Below are 23,929 nucleotides of genomic sequence, written 5' to 3' on the forward strand. Positions count from 1 at the left end.
AGGAAAAGCAGGGATGAGAGCGCTATTATATTAAGTTTTACAATTAAATTCAACCATTTAATTTAGAAATCTCTCTGAATTAAGCTCCTTTTGATTCTCTGTATATCTAAATGCAAATTTTCATGCCTTTTTTCATACACTCTCAGAACTCAAATGACAACTGTTACAGTGAGGAAGAAAGTACTCACAGAAGTAGAAAGTTAGACAAAACATGGAGAGAGAATGTAATTTTATATTTATGTCTCATTCTTGTCCTTGGACCTTCCTCCTAAGAGTCTGCTTTTGTTGTGGCCTGTGTTATATCCTGTTAACCTTTCTATTACTAACTTTCAGGAGGGTTAAATAAACCAGAAAACCTCCTAAATGAACTCGGGATCACAGCTGGATAAAAGCTGAACAGAGAACCTAAGAGAGTGGATGTATTAAAATACTTAAATTTTGTCAAAGACACATAACTTCATCTTCAGGGGCTACTATAAATAAGCCAAGTAAATACCAAGTACCATGCCCTACACTGAATGAGTAAATTTGGGATTTCTGTTCCTTTTAAACATAGAATTACTTATTAAAATTCATCACACCTCACACTGTTACAGCCCCAAAGGCAACAAGTCTTTTTTTAAAGACACTCCTTCCTTCGGCTACTCCTTTACCCATTGGCTATTTGTCCCTGAGCATAACCTGAGCACATTTTATCTTTGTCCAGGCCAACACAACAGAATACAGAGGCTTGAAGGGGGCATATGCAGGGCCTCCAACCCCATCCATCCTCTAAGAATGGGGAATGGATCCAGCTGAAGCTGGCAACTCATGTGTAGGTGATTCATCTCACCACCACTTGACATGAATCCCATCACACACTTTAAAACTAGTTACTGCATCTCCCATCCACTGGTGCAGGCCGAGCACATTAGCATAGCTCTGATTAACTTGCTTCTTGACTTCTTGCCCATGCTCTGAGAAATTAACTACTTGAAAATATTTTCACTTTATATGTTAGTACCAGAGCTCCCTAGAGTCATTCCTACTGTTATATTGTAGTTAAAAGCAACCCGTTGCACTCAGCAGGCTGACACCCAGCTACGAACAGGGACGTACAGTGTCTGGAGATAGGCAGCAGCTGCCAGCAGCTGGATTCCTACACAGGAACACAATAGTCCTGGTGAGGTAAGATGATACCGATTGCCTTATCAAAAGACAATCCCCTCAGGATCCCACTGAGCTCTGTATCTCTAATTTGGCAAACAATATTATAATCTCACATAGCAGCCCTGGAAGGATACAACCTTTAGTTAAAAGGTTTCTCCAAACTTCAGCACTTGTCCTGAAAAGTAGGAGTCAGGTCATGAAGGGCACACATTTTATCTGTGGCCACAAGGGCTAAATATTTACCTTTTAACTAAATGGTAAGAGTAATGGAAATAACTGTGCTTTTCCTTTCCCGTCACTTCCAGCTAATCTGCCATCTTACAAAATACTGTCTGAGCAAATATCCTGCATCTGATGCTTGGCTATAGAGTGGATGTGATGGGAAAGAGACACAAGAAAGGGATTTTCAGACTGAACAGGAAGACCATGGGGTGGTGTGAGAAGAGTACCACAAAGAGAAGAAGTGTCTGTCCTACTCATCTCACTAAGAGTCACTAGAGAAAGCTGATTTTCTGTTTGGAGGTGTCAGACTGTAGGACTGCCTTACAAGCTGCAAGGAAGACTTAGAGGACTTGTGAATGTGAATGTCCTCCTTTTACTTGCCAAGGAGGATAGATGCAGTGAGGAGAGCAAGGCTACTGCAAAGAGCTTATCTTGCTATGGAAAGATGGAGAAAGGTGGAGTTTGCAAACAGGCCCGGGCCATACGGTTTCAAATGGGCTTTCAACAGAGTATTCAGGCAAGGTACCCATGCCAGGCTTCAGCCTGGCAAGGTGAAGTTGCAAAGCTCAAGGAGAACAAATATTATTCTTCTCACAGGGCATCAACCTGTTACAAACCACATCAGCCCACTGATATTTCATCCAGTCCCTAGCAAGATCAAATGTAAAAAAACCCTTCCAGATAAGGGAAAGGCTTGGTGGGATTCTGCACCACATGCCTGGTTTCAGACTGAGAACCAAACATGGTCATGATGCATCCTGCCTATCATTATGTTTCTCTCAGTTTGGTGATGACAAAATGTGCTGTTGTTACGTTACATACAGAATTAACTAGTTGACAATGACTGTGTTCAACCTTATGTCACCAGTTAGTTTTCAGGAAAAACAGGTTAATACAGAACTTTACAGTATGCAGCCTCTTTTTCCTGAGTGGTTGCCAATAATCAATTTACGCCATTGTCTATGATTAATTTGATTCTTAAAGTAAATGTCCAGGCAATATGCTTGTCATAGCACTCAGGTTGTTCAGAAACTATTAGTTGACATCCAAATTAACTAGAAAATTGTTTGCATCTTGTTTTACTTTTTAGCAAATTAAACTTTCTCCCTCCAAACCCATTATTTATGTACGAGTAAGAGAAAAGGGAAAATGTCTTGACATATGGAAATTATATAACAAAGTAAAAAATATGAAGTCCTTATCCTGATCACCCCAACATTTTGCTACTTACTGGTATTTATATAGATTACTAGCATCAATCTGCTTTGCTCCTCTAATGAAACTAATAAGCCTGAAATGTCCCTGGATGGCATATTTTAGCCAGCTGGCTTCAGAAGAGTCAGACTCATAAAGTTCATCAAATGATTCAGGAAATGCAATGCAATAAATCAATTCTCCAACTATCATTAAGGAAATAAGAAATATTCTATATGTTAAGGCTGAATTCAGAAATACAGCTGATAAGAGAAAGAAATCTAGAATACATTTCTTTATGTATCATATAATTCAGTTTGTAGCAGCTTTTTGTCTCACTAAAAATCAGACTTAAAGCAGAGTCTTAAGGTGTCACCTTTAACAAATACCAGTTTAGTCCTTTTTGCAGTAGTGCCACAGATCCTGTTCTGATTATATATATGTACACAGTTTTTCTGGAGACACGTGGTTCTTTCTGAAATACATGTGAACTCTGACTTTGTTTTAAACTAAATGAATCTACATCATATAACATAGTCTATCTAAAAGCAGGGATGCAAGAGCCTAGACATTCTCTATATTGACAGAACTGCTTGTTTATATACTAGAAATATCTTTTTATGAGCAACTGTTGCCTTGGAAACCACTACTAAAAATGAAAATTTTGTCTCCGTGGAAAAAACCCCATACTATTCAGTTATCCCCAAATTTACCTTGTCTTTTCCTGATCAATCTTGAAACATGAAAATTGGCAGTCAGACGTTCCTAACTTTTAATTCCTCTTTCCTATTCTAAAAATTATACTTGCTGTAAGTTTTGCAATTGCCGATAGCAAACAGAAGCCAATCTCTTATTTCCTACCAACTCTCTTATCAAAAACATATTTACATCCTTTGTCTCAATAGGCTGGAGGACAAAAAAAAAAAAAAGCAGCCTTCATGGAAGTCAGAAAGCTGTTTTCTGATATTTCAGTCTTTTCATGTACTGTTTTAAAGCATTCAACAGCTCTCCGACCGGGAGTGTCACAGTCAGAAATTCTTGGGAAACATAATGATCTTAAATTGCGTTATTTTGGGGCATTTGTCAGGTTTTCCATCACTACTTCATTGAATATAGTCTCCTAACTGGTGTTTCAGCATGAGCACAGAATGTAGTAATTTTTTAGGTGGTTTCTTTTCCAGATTTTACCTATCAGTGTTATTGCTTTTCTTAGACTTCGAGTCCTGATTTTTGCCCTGCATGTGGAAGTATGTGCCAATAGAAAGAAAATAAGATCTATTCTAAACCAGCGAATAAAAAGGAAGATACATATATTGAATGACAACAGGAAGACAAAGCAAAAGATGTCATTCATCTGACTCGAGGCTGTGCCTGCTCAGATGTGGTAAATTCACAAGGTATGAGGGCCTTTTGGCTTATTTTGGGGAGAATGCAACCTGTTTTGCCACAGTTTGTCTTTTGCATCAATTTACATTTTTATGTCTGGGAATATATTCATACAATATTGACCACAGCATCACAGATATAAAATTTTACTTTTTGGCTTCTGTTTGGCTTAGGTTGTCTTGTAGCTCTTGTTTCCAAAGAAAACATCCAATTGTACCATTTCTTTCTAACACCAAGACTAAGACAAAAAGGGGAATAAAAAATAATCACAGTTTCCTCTGAGCACTGACAGACAGTGGTGTACTGGGACATGTGAGCCTAAAAATACTACTATTCAATATGCAGACCTACTCTATGCATTTCTTGTAGCTACAGGTACTGGGCTGTTATCAAGAAAAGTCTCTGTGGAGAGGAAACACAAATTCTAAAAGCACCAGAACCTTTGTAAGAGCACTGAGGGTTTAACCTTCATATGGCAAAAGCATACTGACTGTTAGTCTTCTGCTTATGTTCTCTTTGTGTCTTCTCTTTCGTACTTTTAGTTCTTCACCTGAATCACCATTGGTAATTACGTTGTTAATTATGTGCTATTTGGCTGATGGTCACATTCTGCAGAAGAAGTCCCTGTGTGGCTATTAGGAAGATGTTCATGATGAGGAAAAGAGGTCAACGACATAACAATGGTCAGTGAAAGCTGCAAGAGGACACGACATCCAGTGTGGGGTTCTATTTTTTTCTGTTACCACGAAAGATTGCTTAAAGGGTGAAAGTCTTCACTGAGTCCTCCACAGCCACTGTGACCAAACATTTCCTTCTTCCTCCCTCTGCCCCGTTTTGGTCATAATTGTGCTGTGTCCTGTAAAAAGTGACAGGGCTATTCAACTCCCTACAGAGCATTCCTACAGAGAACACCTACTGGACCTGCTCAAGGGGAAGAAGACCCAGAGGATGGACCATATGGCAGGCAAGAGCATCCCACAGAAAACACGGCTATCACCAGATCATACAGAACGTCTGCAACATGGAACAGGGACTACAGCAGTCAGTCTACCCTCGGGGATGGGGGAAAGACATTTCCCAAGGACCCAAGGTGACAGAATACAATTGGGCAGACTCAGCCACAGCAATTGAAACAGTCTGGATGTGAAGACTCACTTGCAAGGACAGAGGGAACTGGAGTTGAAGGAACGAGTGATTTAAAGTGATTTTAATTTCTATTATGCCTGACTCTGTTGCTTTGAATTCTTCCGATTTACAAAGTTTCTAGTTCATATTGTAATGACGCATAGCATTTTCGCACCTGAGTTTCAAAGCTTTTTGATCATCTTTGTGTGAGGTCATGGTTGAAGCAGATTCACCTTAAATGTCTGGCTGATACAGGGTCCTGCCACTGGCCATCAGCCTCTGTAATGTTCCCTCTTTATTTGCAGTATCCCGATGGACATGCTATAGATACCTGCTCAGCATGATTTTCTAGTACAGCATATGGCTGCAACCTTGGAGGACTGAAGCAATGGCTCTGAGGTATTCCACCTACAACAGCTGCCTCACAGACTCTCATGTTAACCAGATAGGTGAACCGATAAGAAAGTAGTGAGCCTTTCATCAAAGCCTGTCCTATGTTTCAAGAAAGTCCTTCAACACAGATACATTGCTATGAAATATTCCTTTTTTTAACAACATAGGATTTCCTGATTAAACGTAGCTCTAGCTATGATGAAAGAGGCAGGCATTAGCTACTCTGAAAAACTAATTGTTCAGTATTAGTACCCAGTAGAAACTTACAGGATAAATAATGGCTGAAAGCCTTAAATTATCATTTGGTGTTTTTCCTGAATCTAACTGGGAGAGACTGCTTGGCAATTTCCAGTGCCTTCCACCAGCTGAGCTGATTAGCCCATGATCAGAGCTGAGCAATGTAACTTAACTTGTCTGTCACTGGGGGCATTTTCTGCCAGCTGAGCACACTCACATGGACAATTAGCAAGGCTCAGCCAACATGTGATATCTTCTTAAGCTGCAGTAATGTTTATTTTTCCTTTCAAGCCTCATACTAAGAAGCAGTGTGAAGCAAAAGAGGTTTTGAGAACCAAATGAGGGAAATCTCCCCTATAAAGGAAAAAACTGATTACCCCCCCCCCCCCAGCTTGCATATTAATACTGATAGAAAACCTTGCAAACTGACTTGTTTTGCTCTAGTCATCTTGCAGTTCTGTGTAGACCTTCTTCTAGGAAGTGTAATTTACAGTGAATTTATCAGAACACCCTATTTTAGGCTTAAACAACAACAAAAATAAAAGTTCTGTAATTCCATTACAATAGCTATATTGAATTCAATAAATACACCAGAGTACTTACTATATTACAGTTAAATTAGATGAGCTCCTCATTTTGGCCATACATCACTTTTTAAAGTGAAATAGAAAAAAAAGTTTGAAATAAATTATTTAATGCTAATTTATTATCTCTGTTAGAATTCTGTCACTGTGCCCTACCATGGGAACACAGAAATTCTCTGCATTTTGTGAGAGTACTAATAAGAATGCACTCTGTCTCTGAAATAATTTTCGTTTCAGTGACAGATATGAAAGTTACTTGAAATCAGCTTATAATTAGCTAAGATTCTTAGTGTTGTAGTAATAATCATAACAGGAATGTAATTGAACATTTTGATACGGTGAAAAAATGCTGTATCTGAACTTGTAATTTTATTAGCATCAACACACTCCTTCCCCCACTTTCTTCCTACTGTAGGTACAATATACTTTTTTCCTCTAAGTCAAATTTGAAAAAGCTTCTCCATGTTCAAGAATTTTTCACTTCAGTGGAACCCCCCCCTCCAACACCACAAACAACAAAAAAACCCCAACTAAAAACCCTCCACCCAAACTCCATTTTCCACTATAAAAATTTACTTGAGAGAAAGGTCCTACATATCCTGTTAGAAGGTAAGCTTAAGGGAAATAAAATGAAAGTTTTAATTTATGAATACAAGGCTTGAAACCATGCTTCTAACAGTGGAATTCATGAGATTCTCTCCTCCCCCATCCCCCTCTTTTAAAAACATATCTTTGTAAATGAACGCAAGTTAGCAGAAGGGGAAACGATGTGGGAAAAAAAAAAAAGAAACCAACAAAAACCAAACACAAAACTCAGACAAGAATGGAAAACTTCTCCTACTTATACTTGCACATTTGCTTAAAAAAAAAAAATTGCCAAAGTTTATTACGCATCCCTTAGCCAAAAATCAAAACCACTTCCCTTAAACACATTGGCAGTGCAATTAAACCACATGGACTGAGAATGGAACAAAGCCAATTCAAACTACTATTCCTATGGCATAGACAAATCTGAAACTGGAATAAAAGAGGCACAAGGCAATCAGCTGTTCAAATTAGATTAAGACAAACTTACGCTTGTTGTGTAAGCAGCTTCAGGATCATCCTCTAACACTCGTGACAAACCAAAATCAGAGACTTTACACATGAGGTTACTGTTGACCAAGATATTACGGGCTGCCAGATCACGGTGTACATAGCCCATGTCTGAGAGGTACTTCATACCAGATGCAATCCCCCGCAGCATGCCAACCAACTGGATGACTGTGAAGTGGCCATCATGCTTCTGCAAGTAAAGATGCAAGTTCAAAGAACACAGCTACTTTTCATTAATTTCATACTAGTGATATTAACTACAGCTCATATTTAAAATACCCATCCAGCCAACCTGCCCACTGCAAGCTTTTTTCAAGTATTTAGCTTGGTCAGCAGTGCAAACTATCCCATCTCTCATTGTGCAGTTTATCCCCCTTTTCTTCCACATTTTCACATACTCCACAGTCTTTCTACTGACAGCTTTTAATGTGTTTTATCGTCAGTTATTAAGAACACTTTCTCCAAACACTATTTTTTAATACAAAAATGACAAGACACAGAAAAATCCTCTCTTCATCTCTTACTCCATGGCCTCAGGAAACAACCCCCCCTCCTTTTATTGCCTCAGCCTTGACTGTCTTCATGAGATACTGCTCTTACTTCACTTTTTGCTTTTTCTGGGGGTGTTTTTCTTAGTGGGCCTCAGTTTCCCATCTGCAACATTAACACTTCTGTACCTCCGACATCAGAAGGCTCCTGAATTATGTGGCAGTGGGGACCAAGTGAGTACCTCTACAGAAATCTGATTATAGGCTCTTTGCCTGGTTTAACTCTACCCTACCTACCATTTACAGCAGACTGTTTACAGCAGCATTTTTGTGACCTCAGCTGGCAGACTTTTAGCTTCTCATGGATTATTCAGTGAGCCAGGATTTTATGTTAGCAGGAACAGCCAAACAAAAACAAACAACTCTTCCTTACAAGCAAGTTAACTTTCCATCTTCTCTTTCAACACCTTCAGCATTGGACTACAGACAAGTAGCAGTGTTCTGATCAGCATTCAGGACATTTCTATTGCTTAGTTCATACATTTAAGCAAGATGAATTTTGTAGGGGAGAAATTTACAGTAAGTTCAGTAAGTTCACTAGATTCAGCAAAGCAACAGGCTGAACTGTACAGACATGCTTAACTTTATCCCTGATTAGCAAAGTATTTCAGCATTTCCGTCACGATTCAATGATTTGGGGCCTATATCTAGCTAGTCAGGATATAAACATTTAAAGAAATAGGGAATTAGATGTAATTAAGGTTACTAAAAAACCCCCAAACAAATCACAAAACCCCAGACATGGAGAAGTTTGGTGTTACTTGCTTCTCATGTTATTAATCTATCTTCTGAGATGAAGCAATCCTAGACCAAGACCTGCCTCTAATATATATTATACCTCTACTTAAATCAAGAGATTATACATTCTTAAATGATAAGTCATTTAGTGTGCATAACAGGCTGCTACATTGAAAAGTTGTTTGCCTGTAAAGAAGCTGGAGGAACTAGTTCCTAAAGTCACTATTATTCAATTAAACTCTGTTGGGTACAAACAGACAGACAAACTCAGCAAACAGAAAAGGCAGAGACAATGTGGATTCTGCAATTTGTAGAACTTGCACAGTGTCTTCAAACTCTTTCAATTCCTTTCAAAAATCAAATGGAAGAAGTGCAGCAGTATATGAAAACCTGCATTACAGGCAACGTTCACCAGTTAGTGACCAGTACTGCTATATCAGGTTATAAACACAGGATATAAAGACAAAAACCAGAAAGAAAATGGTAAAACGAAGATCTGTATGGTTGCTACATGGTTAGGTTTCCAAGCTGCTAGTCTAAGCCAACATATCAGAATGCAAATATTCAGATTCTAACACACCTTGTCAGCTAGAACACCTCACAGCCTTATCATACTTCCCAGTAACACTTATATTTAAGGAGCCGTGCTTCCATCAGTGACCAAACGCCACAACCATCTTGCAGACTTCTCTAAACAGAGCACATTTAATGACACTTCTTTTAAACCAGCTATTTATAACTCATTCATAGCAACTTCCCCCCTTGAATGTTCTCACTGTTCCTCTTGTGTCAGTACTCCAGAGCCTTTTTGTCTCTAAACGCCCAGTGCAAAAGGGGAGACAGATCACTCCAAGCAATCATGTCATACCTATAAGCAACCCCCTTCCTTTGTTGTCTCCATCAAAGCTACCTGTAAGCAGTTAGTTCTGCAGATGACACTCAGCTGAGGGTCAAGACACAAGTGTGATAAGCAGACATTTTACAGGCCATCCCCTGTTACAGGCCTATGACATTCCCCATCACAGGCCCCTGCCACAAGAATAAGGGGAACCTCTCAGAGTCCAAAACATGCCAGTGACAGATATTTTAAATAAAAACTTTCTATCTAGCAATTAAGCAAAGAGAGACAAAAGACAATATTCTTAAATACTTTAATCCTCTTCCAGTAAAGGAAGGATGTGAAGTCTATCCAGTATTTTATGCAATGAAGCCACGTTGGATTTGGGTTTTGCTTTTTATTTAATAATTCTAAGTGTTCAATGGACTCAAAATTTATTAAGCTGGTTGCAAACAGTTAATACTCTTAATACTTACCCTGTATGGATAACATTTTTAGTTTTTTGTAGAGTTAGGATTTGGAACAAAGCACCTATGACTTACTTTTGCAAAACACCCAACCAAGCCTCCCTGTCCCTGCAACAAAGTGCCAAACAAAACCAAGCCTCCAAACCTCTAGATTTTACCTCCTCCTTATCATCATTAACAACAGCTACATTCTTTCAACAAACCTCAGAGTCATCTGCAACACCTCCCTTAAACTTTTGTCCCCTTGGATCACAAGCATTCATTCCTTCCTTTTTTAATTTGCGCTCTTGCAGATCTAGACCATGCTTGACTTATTTTTCATAAAACATAACCTTTTTCTGCTCTTTCCAAATCTCAGTATTTGCCTTACCAGTATAGCAGAAATGCCTGAGTTAAAAACAATCTCATGCTTTTGCCATTCGCTCCCTCCTTCTTTCAAATTTCTTTGGGCTTCTGCTTTGACACAAAAAGTTCAAGCTTCTTATCTCCACCTTTAAAGAAATGACAGACTTGCTAACATACCAGTTGCAATTTTATTCTGTCCTACTTCTCCCTCTGTATATTTCTCTGAATCCTCTTCGGCATCTGTTCTCCTCTGTTCCTTCTCATGCTTGGTTTTATATCATTTCATTGCCAGCCTTGCAGTTGGAACAACTACATTTTTTTTGTCAGCAAAACAGTCTTCTCTCTCTCAAGTCTCTCTGTAATCACTTCTGCATCAGTTTCCATGCCAGTTGTATTCCCTTACAATCTATAAACTGTTATCTCCCAATATATCAAAATATTTGTCTGATTTAAGCTCATCAGGACAGAGACTATGGGCCATATTTAACCCTTGGAAAATTCAACTAAGTTGATGAAATTATACCAGGTATGAATCTGGCCTCGTATTTTCAGCATTTGTAAATCCCTACATATATCTGTGAGTCAAACCAATCCTTTGGCAACTTTCCATTATCTCATTTCATTCGCCTGTCATATAGGGACATAAAACACTCATCTGAATGATGTGGCGGTTGTTATCCAGGGCTTTATTCTGATTCCCATGGCTTAGATTTGAAATATGCTTTTGATAGGATTCCCACTGGGGTGATAAGGGTGTTAATCAATACTGGCAGCAATTCAGACCTCAGTGGACTTACCACATTTATCCTATCATCCCATCAAATTTTAATCAGGCTTTAATGGCTTTGCTAAATAAACTTTTCTCAACAGCCGAGTATAGATGCAATATCTGAGTAGTTGCCGTTGCATTTATGCAGCCCTGCAAATGCCCTGAAAAAATGTTTTTTCATCAGCTACAGTTTGCTTTTGAAAACCTTATGTACAGGAATATTCTCCTCCTGTTACAGACCTTTCAATAGCACTGATGTATAATGGGCTGGTGAAGAGGGTCAGTTACTGCAGGGGAGGAAGGGTTGTATCCTAAGTTTCTGTCATTGTTTTTCACCCTCTAGTTTCCAGCTCCAGCGTGCACTAGTTCAGTGCTTTTCTACAAGCCCATAGAATTGTTCTTCTTCAGAAGATTTTTTTCCATTTTACTGCTGAGTAACCTTTTGGAGGCATGGTCATTGAATTTTTTCTGTATTGTTTCTGGGCTTTTGTCTATTCTAAAATCCACTTCTTTATTTGCCCTATAAGTCAGAGCACTTTTATGCCCTTATATTCTGAGAAGTGTACAGGATTTGCTACAGGTCTAAATATTTTACTGCAGATGATTTAGATCTTATTTTAGATGGAGAATAGCATTGAAAATGGTGTGTCTATGTCTAACTTAGATCATATTCAGCAGTGACAGTTCCCACTGGTCACTATGTGAAAGATGTAGGTTTTGCTATGCATTTATTGTTACTATTCTACCACACAAAGTAAATGGCAGAACTTTAGCAGGATAAATCTTCCAAAATTCAAGTTGCAACTTGGTATTTCCTGGAAGTATAACTCATGCTTCATACTATCATGTAGATTGCACTCAGGTTTATATTACTGGTACTGAATAAGGTCAACTGCCAATTTGTTCTTTAATCAACTGTTAACAGGGTTCCATACAATTAGTAGTACCTAATTTCATTAAATGTAATACCTAAAAACCTGAAATTACTTTAGTTCATATTAAATGCTACTGAGTGATCCTACACAAGAATCTAAGTGCCTCTTCAACCATTAAAATATGGGAACTTTTTATTATTAAAAAAAATGTTGCATAATGAAGCCCTTCCAAAGCTTATTTTAGGATGCAATAGCTACCCTCAAATCTGGACAGAACAGCAGGAGTAGCCTTGCAACCGGTGACCCTGTTTTCTTCACTTAGCTGCAGCAACAAGAAACGGATGTCTTGGAATAACCAGGTGTCCTTGCCCACTTTGGTGCACTGGAATATAGCTGGCACAGAACCACAGAGCTGGAAGGGACTTCGAGGGGCGATCAAGTCATCTCCTCACTCTGCGTCATTCCTGACATGCTTTTCTTACCTGCATATAAAGACCATTAGGGCCAATATTTCTTATCATACCAACTCTATACCACATCTTAAATAAGATGCCTCTGTTGAGCACGGCACCTTGACTGGGACAGATTTCAAGTCCTCTTTGCAACTGCTTTTTATGCCCATGAAGATTAAATATCTCTCTTGCCCTTTTCTTTGGGCTTAACACAGGTTCAGTCCACAGATCTCATTTGCTTGGCAACTATTCTTTTTGATTTTGTTGTGGACTCTGCCCACCTATTCCATACAGTTCCTGAAGTCTTAAGGTCATACAAGACACAGTACTCTGAGGCCTTGCCAATGTGAAGCAGGGAGGAAAAGTTACTTCACAGACCTTGCACGGGATACTCCTGTTTCTAGATTTCATTGTGGTATTTGCCATTTTCACAGCAACGTGACACCCCTGACCTACTGCAACCTCTAGAGTAATTTCTTCCAGCAGACTTCTTTCCAAACAGTTACTCTCTGTCCTCTACTCTATAGCTGATTGTTCCAGCCTCAGTGGAGTATCGTGCCCTTGTCCTTACTTATTTCTAATTAGTTTTTAAAACTAATTAGTTACTAAATTATTTCTTAAATTTGTTGTGATGATTTTAAATTCTAGCTCTGTCCTGCTGTCTGCCTGTGTTCCTACTTGGCTTTGCATTGCCTGAAAATTTCCTAAGTTTAATTGCAGTCTCAGGATCCAGAAGGTTAATGAAAATATGGGGAAACACAGACTGCAGAACAACCCTACTTCATATATCTTTCCATGCAAAGTCTGTTCTCTCCATACAGTATATAGCCAGTACAGCATCCACCAACAGAAATTTCATGAAGACCATTATTTCTCTAGCTGCTCATAAGGATCTCATGTGAGAGAGTTTTAAAGCCTTACTAAAGTCAAGATTTACGATATCAACTTCTTCTCCCATACCCACAAAGCCTGCGCCCTGTTACAAAAGGAAACCAGGCTGTTTGACATAATTTGTTCTTGACAAATCTATGTTGGCTCATACTTATCTTACTGTTATCTTTAAGGTGCTTATAAATACTTTTTGGATAATTTGTTCCAGAAATGTTACAGCAGTTGACATTAAGCTGACTGGCCTGTAATTTCTTGGCTTCTCTTTTCCCTTCTTTTTAAAGACATGGATGACATTGCCTCTGTTCTGATCTCCTGGTTTCTTACGTATTCTCCACAGGTTCGCAAAGATAAAGAGCATGCTGAAAGTGTCCACATTACCTATCAAATTCTTTTTGGCTTCAAATGCAAGACAGTTTGTAATAAATTCCTTGTTGCTCAGTAGGAAGAATACCTACAGTGATTAAAAATACCCAGCATTTCTAAATTAACTTCTCACAGCAGTATTGGAAATACTGTATTCTACCTCCTTTTAGTGGGGTAAAACATTGCTTGACAACAAACGTTGGCTCTGTAGCATCAGTGGCAGCTTCTTAGTGTAATCTCAGATCACGTACATAAACGCTGCTTACAATTTCACTATTAAAGTAACACATTCATTCCAACACAGTTTCTAATTGTTCAATTTGTTTTTTGGTTCAGAGAAAAATATTGGTATCATCAGTCTCCAGTGCAGGTTTTCTTCTTTACAGAGTCATTTTTTAAAGCAAAATGCCACCTTTATCTTACCACAAAAGGAACATGCCTCCAATAAATAAAAGTGCACATGAATGCTGCGTGTGAAAGCAAAAGGAGGAGTATTAGTTATGAGCTCTAATGTTGTTGCCTCTCTGGATGCAGATAAATAATAATGGGAACCATTAAACTTAGGAAAGGCCATCTGGCCTCTTTTCCCCAAAGCTGACTCTGTCTAGTGAGGCCATGTTAGATGGATACACAACATACACGTTACAACATTGTTTTGTAGAACTTTCTACAAGTCTTCATTTTTCTCTTTTCTCCCTTTCCCCCAAACTCACTAAATGTAGGTGTCTGCTGCAGCATCTAAACTCTAGTTGAAAAAAGGGTGAGCCTGATAGCAAAGCTGCTGTGAGAATAACTTCATAATGATTACTGCATCAAAGAGCAATATATCATAATATCTTCTCCTTCTAGTAACATTTTTTTCCCCACACATTTTTATACTTATCTTAGCCTCTGCTAGACAGACCTCAAGGGATTAAAATTTGGTGATGAATTCCAGGGTTTCATTTGCTGTACAGTCTGCTGGAGTTAGTGCTCTGAGGCAGTTAAGCATATTTTTATACGAAACTTTAGAAAATATTTTCTTTGGAAAAACAAAATATATTTTACAGCATTTTTACCTACTATGCATGCCTGTAAATAAATCTAACTTTTTTTTTACAAGTATTTTAATTTTCTGAAGTGAAAGGAAATATATTAGTCACAAGTTTTTAGGTAGGAAGAGGAACATTACTATTGCAAATAGTAACAATGAAGAAAGCAAGATGACCCTGTGATTACCCTAGGTAAATGAATTCCTTCCTCCTACAGCTCAGAGACTCACAAAACTGGGCAAGACTGGAGCATCTTTCAAACCTAAACATCTGTCTCTTCAGGGTACAGTTAGGGAAAATGCTGCAAACCCTGAGGAGCTTGCTTTCCCACACTGATCCCTGGAGAATGTACACTCCCTTCCTAATAGAGAAGGGTGAGAAAATACAGTGCAGTGGATACAGCTGATAGATTATTTTAGTATCAGGCCTGCTACAGAACCTGCCACAATACCATGAGTTCTCATCTGGTTAATATTGCTGTGTCCCTGGTTCTTGCCTCACTGCACTGACTATTGGTTAGCACACCTTGGACACTGAGCAGGAATAAAACACTGACAGTAGTCTGGTAGTCTGCAGCTGCAGAAAAATACTGAAAGAAGTTACAGTACTCTGGTGATAGTTTTTTGGTGCATTTTACATGATTCTACATAGCCAACCACAAACAAATATCCCCAAAATTCACCTTCTATACACATTCCTTTTCTGTGGTTTAAATCCATGCCCATACTGAACAATGCACGAGGAGGATGAGCACAAACCACAGCCAGCAGATGCTCTCCAGATATCATTCTGTGTAACTGAACCCAAGAAGCAGTAGCCTCCCCAAGCACACAAGCCACCTAGCCTCTTAATCACCCCAGTCCTGTCTATGTGATGCTAAATCCAATTATTTTAGCCAAGAATGACCCTTTAGATGGAGCTGTGAAAACAGTAGATGAGATTTAACTCTTAATAGCTCCGTAAGTCTGTGAGGCATCTACTTAGAGAGCGGGCTAAGTGGGGGAGGGTGTGTCAGGGTGAAAGGACCAACCTCAGGGCAAAGGACTTTTATAGGAATTATTGCAATCATCTGACAGACAAGGCTGAGGGGAATGTTGTGGTGTCCAGCACAAACAGCAAGGGAGTGAAACTGGGATTCAGACTTGGGTTATATTACTGTATCACTCTCCAAACTGCTGCATGGTCTTGGGTGCAACGTGGCACTCATCTCCATTTTCCCTCAGCAAAATGGGATTGCATTTATGTCATGTATGAAGACTGCAAGATCAACAAGCAGTGGTTCAATACCCATGTGGTTTACTTACTCATGGCCATGCTCAGAGAACAGGCATCTCAAACCCACAGCAGTGGCAAACTTCTTGCTAAAAAGGTTTTGTGGTTTTTAGGCTTTTTGGTTTTTTTCGATTATGCGTCTCTCTTGGTTGTCTTTCTTGTCATATCTTCTATAGTCTGTATAACAAGCCTGAACAAACATATCTGACTGCAACTATTCTATCTAATTACTAAGTACATCTTTCTATCAATGCGGATAGCTGCCCTTTCAACTCTTCCTGTGTTTATTATTTTCCTCATATGCTTGCAGAATAAGTGATTGCTAAGATCTCCATGACACAGGCAGGTGACTGAAACATAAAGACAGTATGTCCCATCCAAAGTCTGTGTGGGAAGTTGGTAACAGGAAATTGTACCTGGATCTCCTCAATTCCCAAACTGAAGTATTAGCCACTTTCTTTCCAAGCAGGGATTACTTCTATCTGGCAGCTGTTGGAGTAATACTGAAAGAGGAGCCTCTAGCCCCTGAGGAAATACTAAGCTGGAAGCTCACATGCTTTTTCAGAGAAATGTCTCCAAGTGTTACCAGAAATGAAGTCACATGTACCTTCTTTCTGGTCAAATGACCGTTTCATTGACAGCAAATTTCAGTTATACTTTTGTGGGATGATTAACTTACATGCCTCAAGTTTATGAGAAAAAAAGATAACTGAGTTTCATCTTATGGAAATAAGTTTTATATAATTGCAAAAATAATGCAGGATTTCTGAGGAAAATTTAGTGTCAAGTGTCTCCACCAATTTAGGATGTCTGATGGTGCACAATCGCTGTAATTAATTACTGTCATCTTACAGAATTGGTTCTAATTAGCTGATGCCTTTCCACTAAGAAGCATCTTCATATTGCAAATGCATGCCAAATCTTTTACTCAAAAGCTCAAAGTTAACAGCCAGTATACAGGCTATTTTGTGGGGTGGGGAAGACACAATCTACCTGAGCTTGCTGTTTAATTCATACAAATAGCAGAAAGTAAGGCACTAGTCTGGGGACTTGGTCACATAACTGCAACTAAAATACAGCACTAAATAAGATGAAGGATGAGTGTAAGCTGCTGGGCTGGGATTCAGGGGAACTGATTTCATTTCTACTCTCTGCCATGCACTTTGTGCACAATACCGTGCAAATCACTTAACATCTTGGTGCTTTATTTCCTATCTGTAAAGCAAAGAATTAAAGGCTATTAAGATTTTAGGGTTTAGGGGTCAAGGAGAGTTTTACTTGGAGTTTATGATTTGTGGCACAACTCATACTGGCTTGAAAGCGGATATCCCACCAGTGCTGTGAGGAGGGTGATGGCAAATGTCTTCCATGAGGAGTCTTTCTTCTGGAATACCCTTACATAGTTCATCACAGAGTCTCACTTTGAAATTGTAAGACTGACCCATTTTTCCAGGCTTTTGGAGAAGGACAGGTTGGAGGGATGTGCTGGTTAATTTTTGCAGGTTGCTGTGTGTGGGAAAATATTTCTTATGGTGAAAAATGGATTTTTCCCCCCTCTCTGTAAAAACACTTTGCACTGTAACAAGCGATTCCTTTAAATAATAAGAAAGGTAGACAATCTTAAAAGCCCTTCCAAATCTCACCACATAAGAACTGTTATATTCACCACAGACCTTTCATTAGGATTGCTAAAGATAAACCCTCTCTGCTTCTTTGTATCTTCACAAAAACTTTTAAAAGTGTAGACTTATATCTCCAGGAAACAATTATTATTAATGAAGCAGCTGGATTTCTTTTTAAATAGGTTACTTTGCAGCCATTTGCTCTGCTAATTATTAACAGAAATGCTGATGATATATCTACAGTGCTTTGGGATGCTGAATATTATCTAAAGTCCTTTTAAAAAGCATTTTAGAAGAATAAATCATATCTGAAGTGTGAATTGAAACTGTAAAATAATATACATGGAAACCAGCAGCAGAAATGATTAGCTCACATTTCCTCCCAGCAGTTTTGCCTACAAATATATCTGATGCAATGTGAGTATTGCTTCACAGTAACATCATAATTTTGCTGATGTCAGTTTCTATTAAAGTATCCTAATAAGTAGTAACTATTCTGATAAATAAATGCACGTGAAGAATAATTGGAATATAGATATCATACTAGAGCAATTCAGAGAAAGGTAATTATCTCTCATGAATTATTTCAGTATTTGGTTTTATTCTCTTCTATGAAATTCTGCACACGCACGCACACACACAGGCACACACACAGAGCAGAGTTTCAGGCCCAGGCAAGTCTTCCTGGAGCACTGCTGAAAAATTACAGACCAGGGAAGCCCCAGCTACTCAAATCAGCGGCAGTCTGTCTGCTGCAGATGGACAGAGAGATGAGCCAGAAAGGCAAGGCGTGTGAGTTTTAAAACCTACCCAGTTTCTAAGAAGAACTTGATGATATCAAACTCTCCAGAAAAATAACTTGATTTTGAGAGGTCAGAAAATTCTCACTAAAAACTGTGGTGCTCGTGTGTTTCTGACAACATAGCAGATATATCTGTCATGTGTCTTGAGAAAGCAAAATAAAAAATATTTGGGAGAGTCGGTGAAGAGGACAACAAGAAATGTTAGTGAAAAAATACTATGGAATAATCAAAAGTAAAAAGAAGGGAGAAACAATGTCTAGAAATATCTAAGATAAAGGCTCTGATGTGCTTTCAGGGTGGTATCCTCTGTTCCAGATGCTCTTCTCTTGTGGCTACTTCTTTTCTCAACCTGCTGTGTAAACAAGTACTCCCTGTATGACTTTCTCTCCCTCTCTCTGATTTAAGCCTTCTTTCTAAAGTGTTGGCTGTTTTTTCCCTCCTGCTTATTCACTCTTCTCTCTTAGCAGTTCCTTCTTCCTGCTACCAAAGCATCCTTGAATCACCATCATCTAGATTTTCATGCAAATGTTTTCACAGCTTCTTGTTGAACACCTCTCCTTTGCACTTGGGATACCCTTTCAAACAAGTTCACAAACCCATAGTCCCCCAACCCCCAGCCCTGGCCTTGCCTACAACCCCAGCTTTACCATTCTGCAAAATGGCAATGGCAAGGCAGTGGGCTAGTAAGGGCTGATGTTTACTTTTTAAGACTAATTTTAAATACTTGACAATCAAATTATTCACACAGGGTCTTATGTCAGTGGGCCTTCGGAGAATTTCCAGGGTTTCTGTTAACAAAGAGACTATTTTTGTATAAGTTTAGCTTAGTGGGGGTCATCCTTTCCTTGTACTTTTCTAGGAAAAATTAAATACAATTGTGCCTACATATTATTCATGTTTTCTGTAGCCTTCTTTAATGTTTATTAGTGACCTTTGGGGGTTAATTAATGCCCAGACATTTCACCCATGAACTGTTTTCTAATTCAATTTGTTAAATGCAAGTAACCATAAATAATTATAAATCAATTACTGAGTCTATTCTACACTTCACCAACCAAAAAAATCACAACAAAGTATTTTTGAAGGTGATTGAGAAAAACGAACTGCATCCATAAGGCTAGACATTTGTGCTTCAATTTATCTTTTCCTTCCCAAAACCACCATTTGAAATACATTTTGCTAAATATGGGAACTACTTTTGTAGAAGAAATCAATTATATTCTTAAGTTTAAATCTTCTTTTTTCCCAGCCATGCTCTAATGCATCACTGTACCTCAGAAATGTACCCTGGGGAAAAAGCTTCTATTCTTCACTAAAAATCCATGAATAACATTATGTAGAAATTAATTTATGATAAATGATTTAAAATCTTAACCTAGAACGGTGTCTTATTCAAATGTCATCAGAAAATGGCACCTCACCCGCAGAAAGGAGTCAAGGGATCCATTCTCCATGTATTCAACTACAATCATTACTGGTCTGCCTGCAAAACAGCAAAGAAACACATTAGGATTATAGACATATTATGGGGCTTTTATAATTCCAGCTGTTATGCATAGATTATTCACAGTAGTTAAATATGTTACGTATTTTCAAAATCCTCATTTCTATCACAAACACAATTCCCTGTGTTATTCTCTAAGAATTATTTTCTATCTTTCTTTTTGGGGGGGTGGGGGGAGAAGCAGTACTGGATTAGCTGAACATGCATTGTTTGCTCCAGAGTATTCTCCCCTTAAAAAGGATCAAAGAAGAGCCTGCTATTTCCAAATAGCAACACTCGCTGTGTAACATTTTGGAATATATTTGAGTTAAGACAAAAAAAAAAAAAAGTCATAAGCCATGTCTAAGAAATTACAAACTCAGTGTCATAATTTTCCTCTCAAAGAAAAATATCTCAATGGCATACAGATAGATAGAAGGGGATGTCACAAAAAAAGCTCTCCTAGACTGGGTGTGTGTATTGGGTGTGTATAACCCAGCAAGACTCTGAATTCATATGTTTGTACATACATAACATATACACAATGTTACTTAAATCAAAGTTTTGCTCAACTAGCACAGCTTTCCAGTATGGTTCCAGGGTGGGATCATATCCAAATTGAAGTAGAATAACATGTTACATTTATTTCTTAAAAGAATATCCAAATCTGAAGATAAACTCTTAAACTGGGTACTTAACTAAATACCATTTCACTGTTGATACCCAGGAATAAACTACCACTCTAGAACTGCTTAACAGGAGAGGCCCAATTAGCATGCTAATCAGGCTACACAGCAAGAAGTTTTTTAGAATTGTTAATATTACAAAGGAGCCATTCTAATATATGCAAAACTAATGTAATGAATAAGTATGTTAGTAAGATTGGGAAGGAGGTAAAAAGTCTTAAAATGGCAAACTTTTCTTTCCCTGAGAATGCCTGTCTCTTTTGGGGTTTGTGCGAAACTGGGGGTGTGCCAAGTGGTGACACCACAAGTCCACCCATTTCACTTTCTCAATACAACACTAGCTGTTCCAATATTTTTCAAATCCAAAGGAAGCATCTTTCATGACTTTTTTCCTCTGCCTCTCAAATTATGTTTCTGTTTCATTTGGACAAGGGGATGAGAAACAAACAGTGTTCAGGGTGAGAAAGTGTAGAAGGGTATTATGACTGTTCTAGCACAATTGTCCATTTCTGCACATGCTAACTGTCTGTTCAGTTTGGTTAAACAGTGTAAGTGTTTATTAAACTGTCCACAATATACAATAAGCCACAGCCAGGTATTTCTCCTGAGCTGTTACAGCTAACCTTGAATTTAAAAAAGTGAATGAGCCATTTCTCTGTTCATCCTAGCATGTCGACTTGGAGTTCCAGGTACCCCAGTGATGCTCATTCATGTAGCTTAGCCTAGTCTTTCTCAAGTTCCTCACAATAGTCTCTCATTTCTTGTAATAAAATTTGGGGTTCTTTCTGTATTCACCCTCAAGTTTAGGTTGTCAATGAATAAAACAGTGCTTCATAATGCTGGCACAGTAGTACATTTTTTTCTGTGTGAACATTCTCAGATGCCTTAATAGTCTTTTTGGATAGCCTTTCTGAAGTGTGAAGAATTGCCAGCTGCTTTTTTTTTTAATTGAGCGTTTGGTCGCGGCTGCAGATATGCATCTGCCACCAAAGCAATTTATGTTCATCTGCATCCATTGGTTATACCCTGGTTTTGCATTATAAGCTTAAACGATACATCACTTTTAAGCTGTTAAAGATCACAGCATTTTAAAAATTAATGTTTTCTTTACTTCAGCTTGCTAATGATGACTAGTAGTATAGCCTACTCTCTTTAGTTTCAAGCACATGAATGACCTAGATTCCCTTACCTTTGCCATTTGCTTACTGTCAAGGGGCTGACATGTCCATGTGAAAAGAATATTCTATAATCTAGAGAAGTAAACAAACAGCAGCCTTTTGCTAGAGGGTCTTGCTATTTGCAGAACCCTCTCAAGCAAGTAGTAATTTCTAAATTGTTGCACACAACAGCATCTTGCAATAAATAGGGTTGTAAAGCTGGCTTTCAGATAGTATATTTGGTCAGGCATAAGTTACCCAGAAATTCCTCTTTCTGGCTAAATCAACAACTAAAACATCTTTATGGAAGATTTGCATTTGAAGGGAATGACAAATGGAGCTACTGAGCTTCAAAACAGTGCCCCTAGTTTCCCGTTAGTAAACTTTTGGTGCCCTATGCTTTCCAGAAGCTATTCTGTGAGGTTCTCTAAAGGTTCATAGGCTCTTGTTACATCTTTTATGCTCCTTAGATTAATATCCTTCAACACAGATTATTTTCACACTTATTTTGTAAAAGCAATTTTTAATTCTTCTACATTCTCTCACAAAATATTCCCCCCTCCAAAACCCCCCCAACAAACTGTACTTCATTTTGCTCTGACCAACAGTATGATCTTCTAGGCTAAAGTAACTATGAAATGTATCTATATGCATTTATCTGTGGATTTAAAAAAGACATGTCAGTATTTTTCACTGGATAATATTTATGAGTTTTTAAACTGCTTGATGTGTTCCTTTAATCACTTTAAATGATATGCCTTAACACAAAACCAGCTCTTCCACATGATAGCACAGCTCTTCCACATGATAGCACAGGAATGGCATGATCTGGTAAATACACCAAAATAGGTAGCATTTGTCTTCAAACAGGTCACTGTATATTGGAAGATCAGCATATCATTAAGTATTCAGGAATTCTGGTGAACAATAAATTTAATCATTTAGGCTGATAGCTTCCCACAGACTCGGTCTGTATCACTCGCCATCCTACCCAAATCTCAAACGAACTTGATGCAAGATTGTGTCAAGCCATCACAAAAATGAACCCAGCTCCATCACTTGATTATCTTAAGCAAAAGTCTTAAATCTGGATCCTAACATTAACTTCTCAAATAATCTTCTTTTAGTGTGCCAGTACTTGATAAAAGCCATCCTATTTTGGCTGCAAGTTTAATGTATCACTGAAGATATTTATGTATTCCAAGCTGGACTGTGACAGGCAATACAGTGAGACTTATAGTCAGCATACTATTTGTCTTTGGAGTACCTGTAGTTCAAAAATGTCTCAGCTATTGTTTTGGTTGCTTGAAGATATAGTAAAAAACTCTGCTACACAGCAGATTCCAGTGGGTATGTTTATCATCAAAGTGGTAACACACAGGTTCTATTCCCAGCAAACAATTTTTTTTCCAATAATTTTATAGGTTTGCAAATTTCATACAAGGATTTCTAAACATTTCACAAATGTAAGTACACCAAGTGTCAGGAAACATAAGGTAGGACACATCTTGATTTCAAAGGTGTGGTAGAGAAAACAGGTTCAGAAAATCAAGTGGCTCTCTCCATCTAGTCAGTATAGTATACCCAACCGGGCTGTGTTTGGTTACCAATAGACAACGTATTTTCTTCCCTAGATCAGTACCCTGTAGAGGCACTTGAGTGATTCCTTCATGCATTCGTGTTACACAAACAGACTCTCCAGTTCACAAATGGTTGAAGGAATGGGACTAGCGGTTGGCTCTGGAGAAGCTGGCTGAGATGTGAGGATGAACAGCTGACGCTGGCACATCCAAGGGCAGAATCCAACATTGGGCAGTTCAGACCAGAGACCGAGTCACCAGTCCCAAGGGCACGTGGTGGGACAGACTGGACAACATTCTGCAATCTCCAAAGGGTCAGAGGGTGGCAGCCAACACAGGCCTCGTGTAGAACAAAGTTCTTGGTAAGACAAAAGGCTATGGATGACATTAGTTGATGTTAGTTTCATTTTAGCTGCAAAGAGCAGATGTTATCCTTTATACCATGGTACAGTTTGAGTCCAGAAAAGATTAAGGTCTGTGCTGAGCCCCGTACAAACACAGAATACTGCTTTTGCTTTGAAGAGGATTACAAAATTGACTTTGAAAAATAACACTGGGAGATTTCTAAACTAGCGTAATATTTGCCTCTAAACAAAAAAAAGAAAAAAGACTATTACTTAGATT

General features: G+C 38.4%; 1 protein-coding gene across 6 annotated transcripts in view; it reads right to left on the minus strand.

Moving 5' to 3' along the window:
• Window positions 1-23,929, minus strand: part of EPHA6 (EPH receptor A6) — a 529,992-nt gene that overhangs the window by 58,898 nt on the left and 447,165 nt on the right. For 4 of the 6 annotated variants that reach the window (XM_052794417.1, XM_052794413.1, XM_052794414.1 and 1 more), the window contains 2 exons: window positions 19,821-19,882; window positions 7,366-7,575 (listed from right to left, as the gene is read on the minus strand). In XM_052794417.1, coding sequence (XP_052650377.1) covers window positions 7,366-7,575; window positions 19,821-19,882 — 272 coding nt within the window. The remainder of the gene's footprint in view (window positions 1-7,365; window positions 7,576-19,820; window positions 19,883-23,929) is intronic. The other 2 variants (XM_052794416.1, XM_052794415.1) reach the window with 1 other exon arrangement.

This window comes from Harpia harpyja, chromosome 8 (assembly GCF_026419915.1).
Source record: "Harpia harpyja isolate bHarHar1 chromosome 8, bHarHar1 primary haplotype, whole genome shotgun sequence".
Taxonomy (NCBI): Eukaryota; Metazoa; Chordata; class Aves; order Accipitriformes; family Accipitridae; genus Harpia; species Harpia harpyja.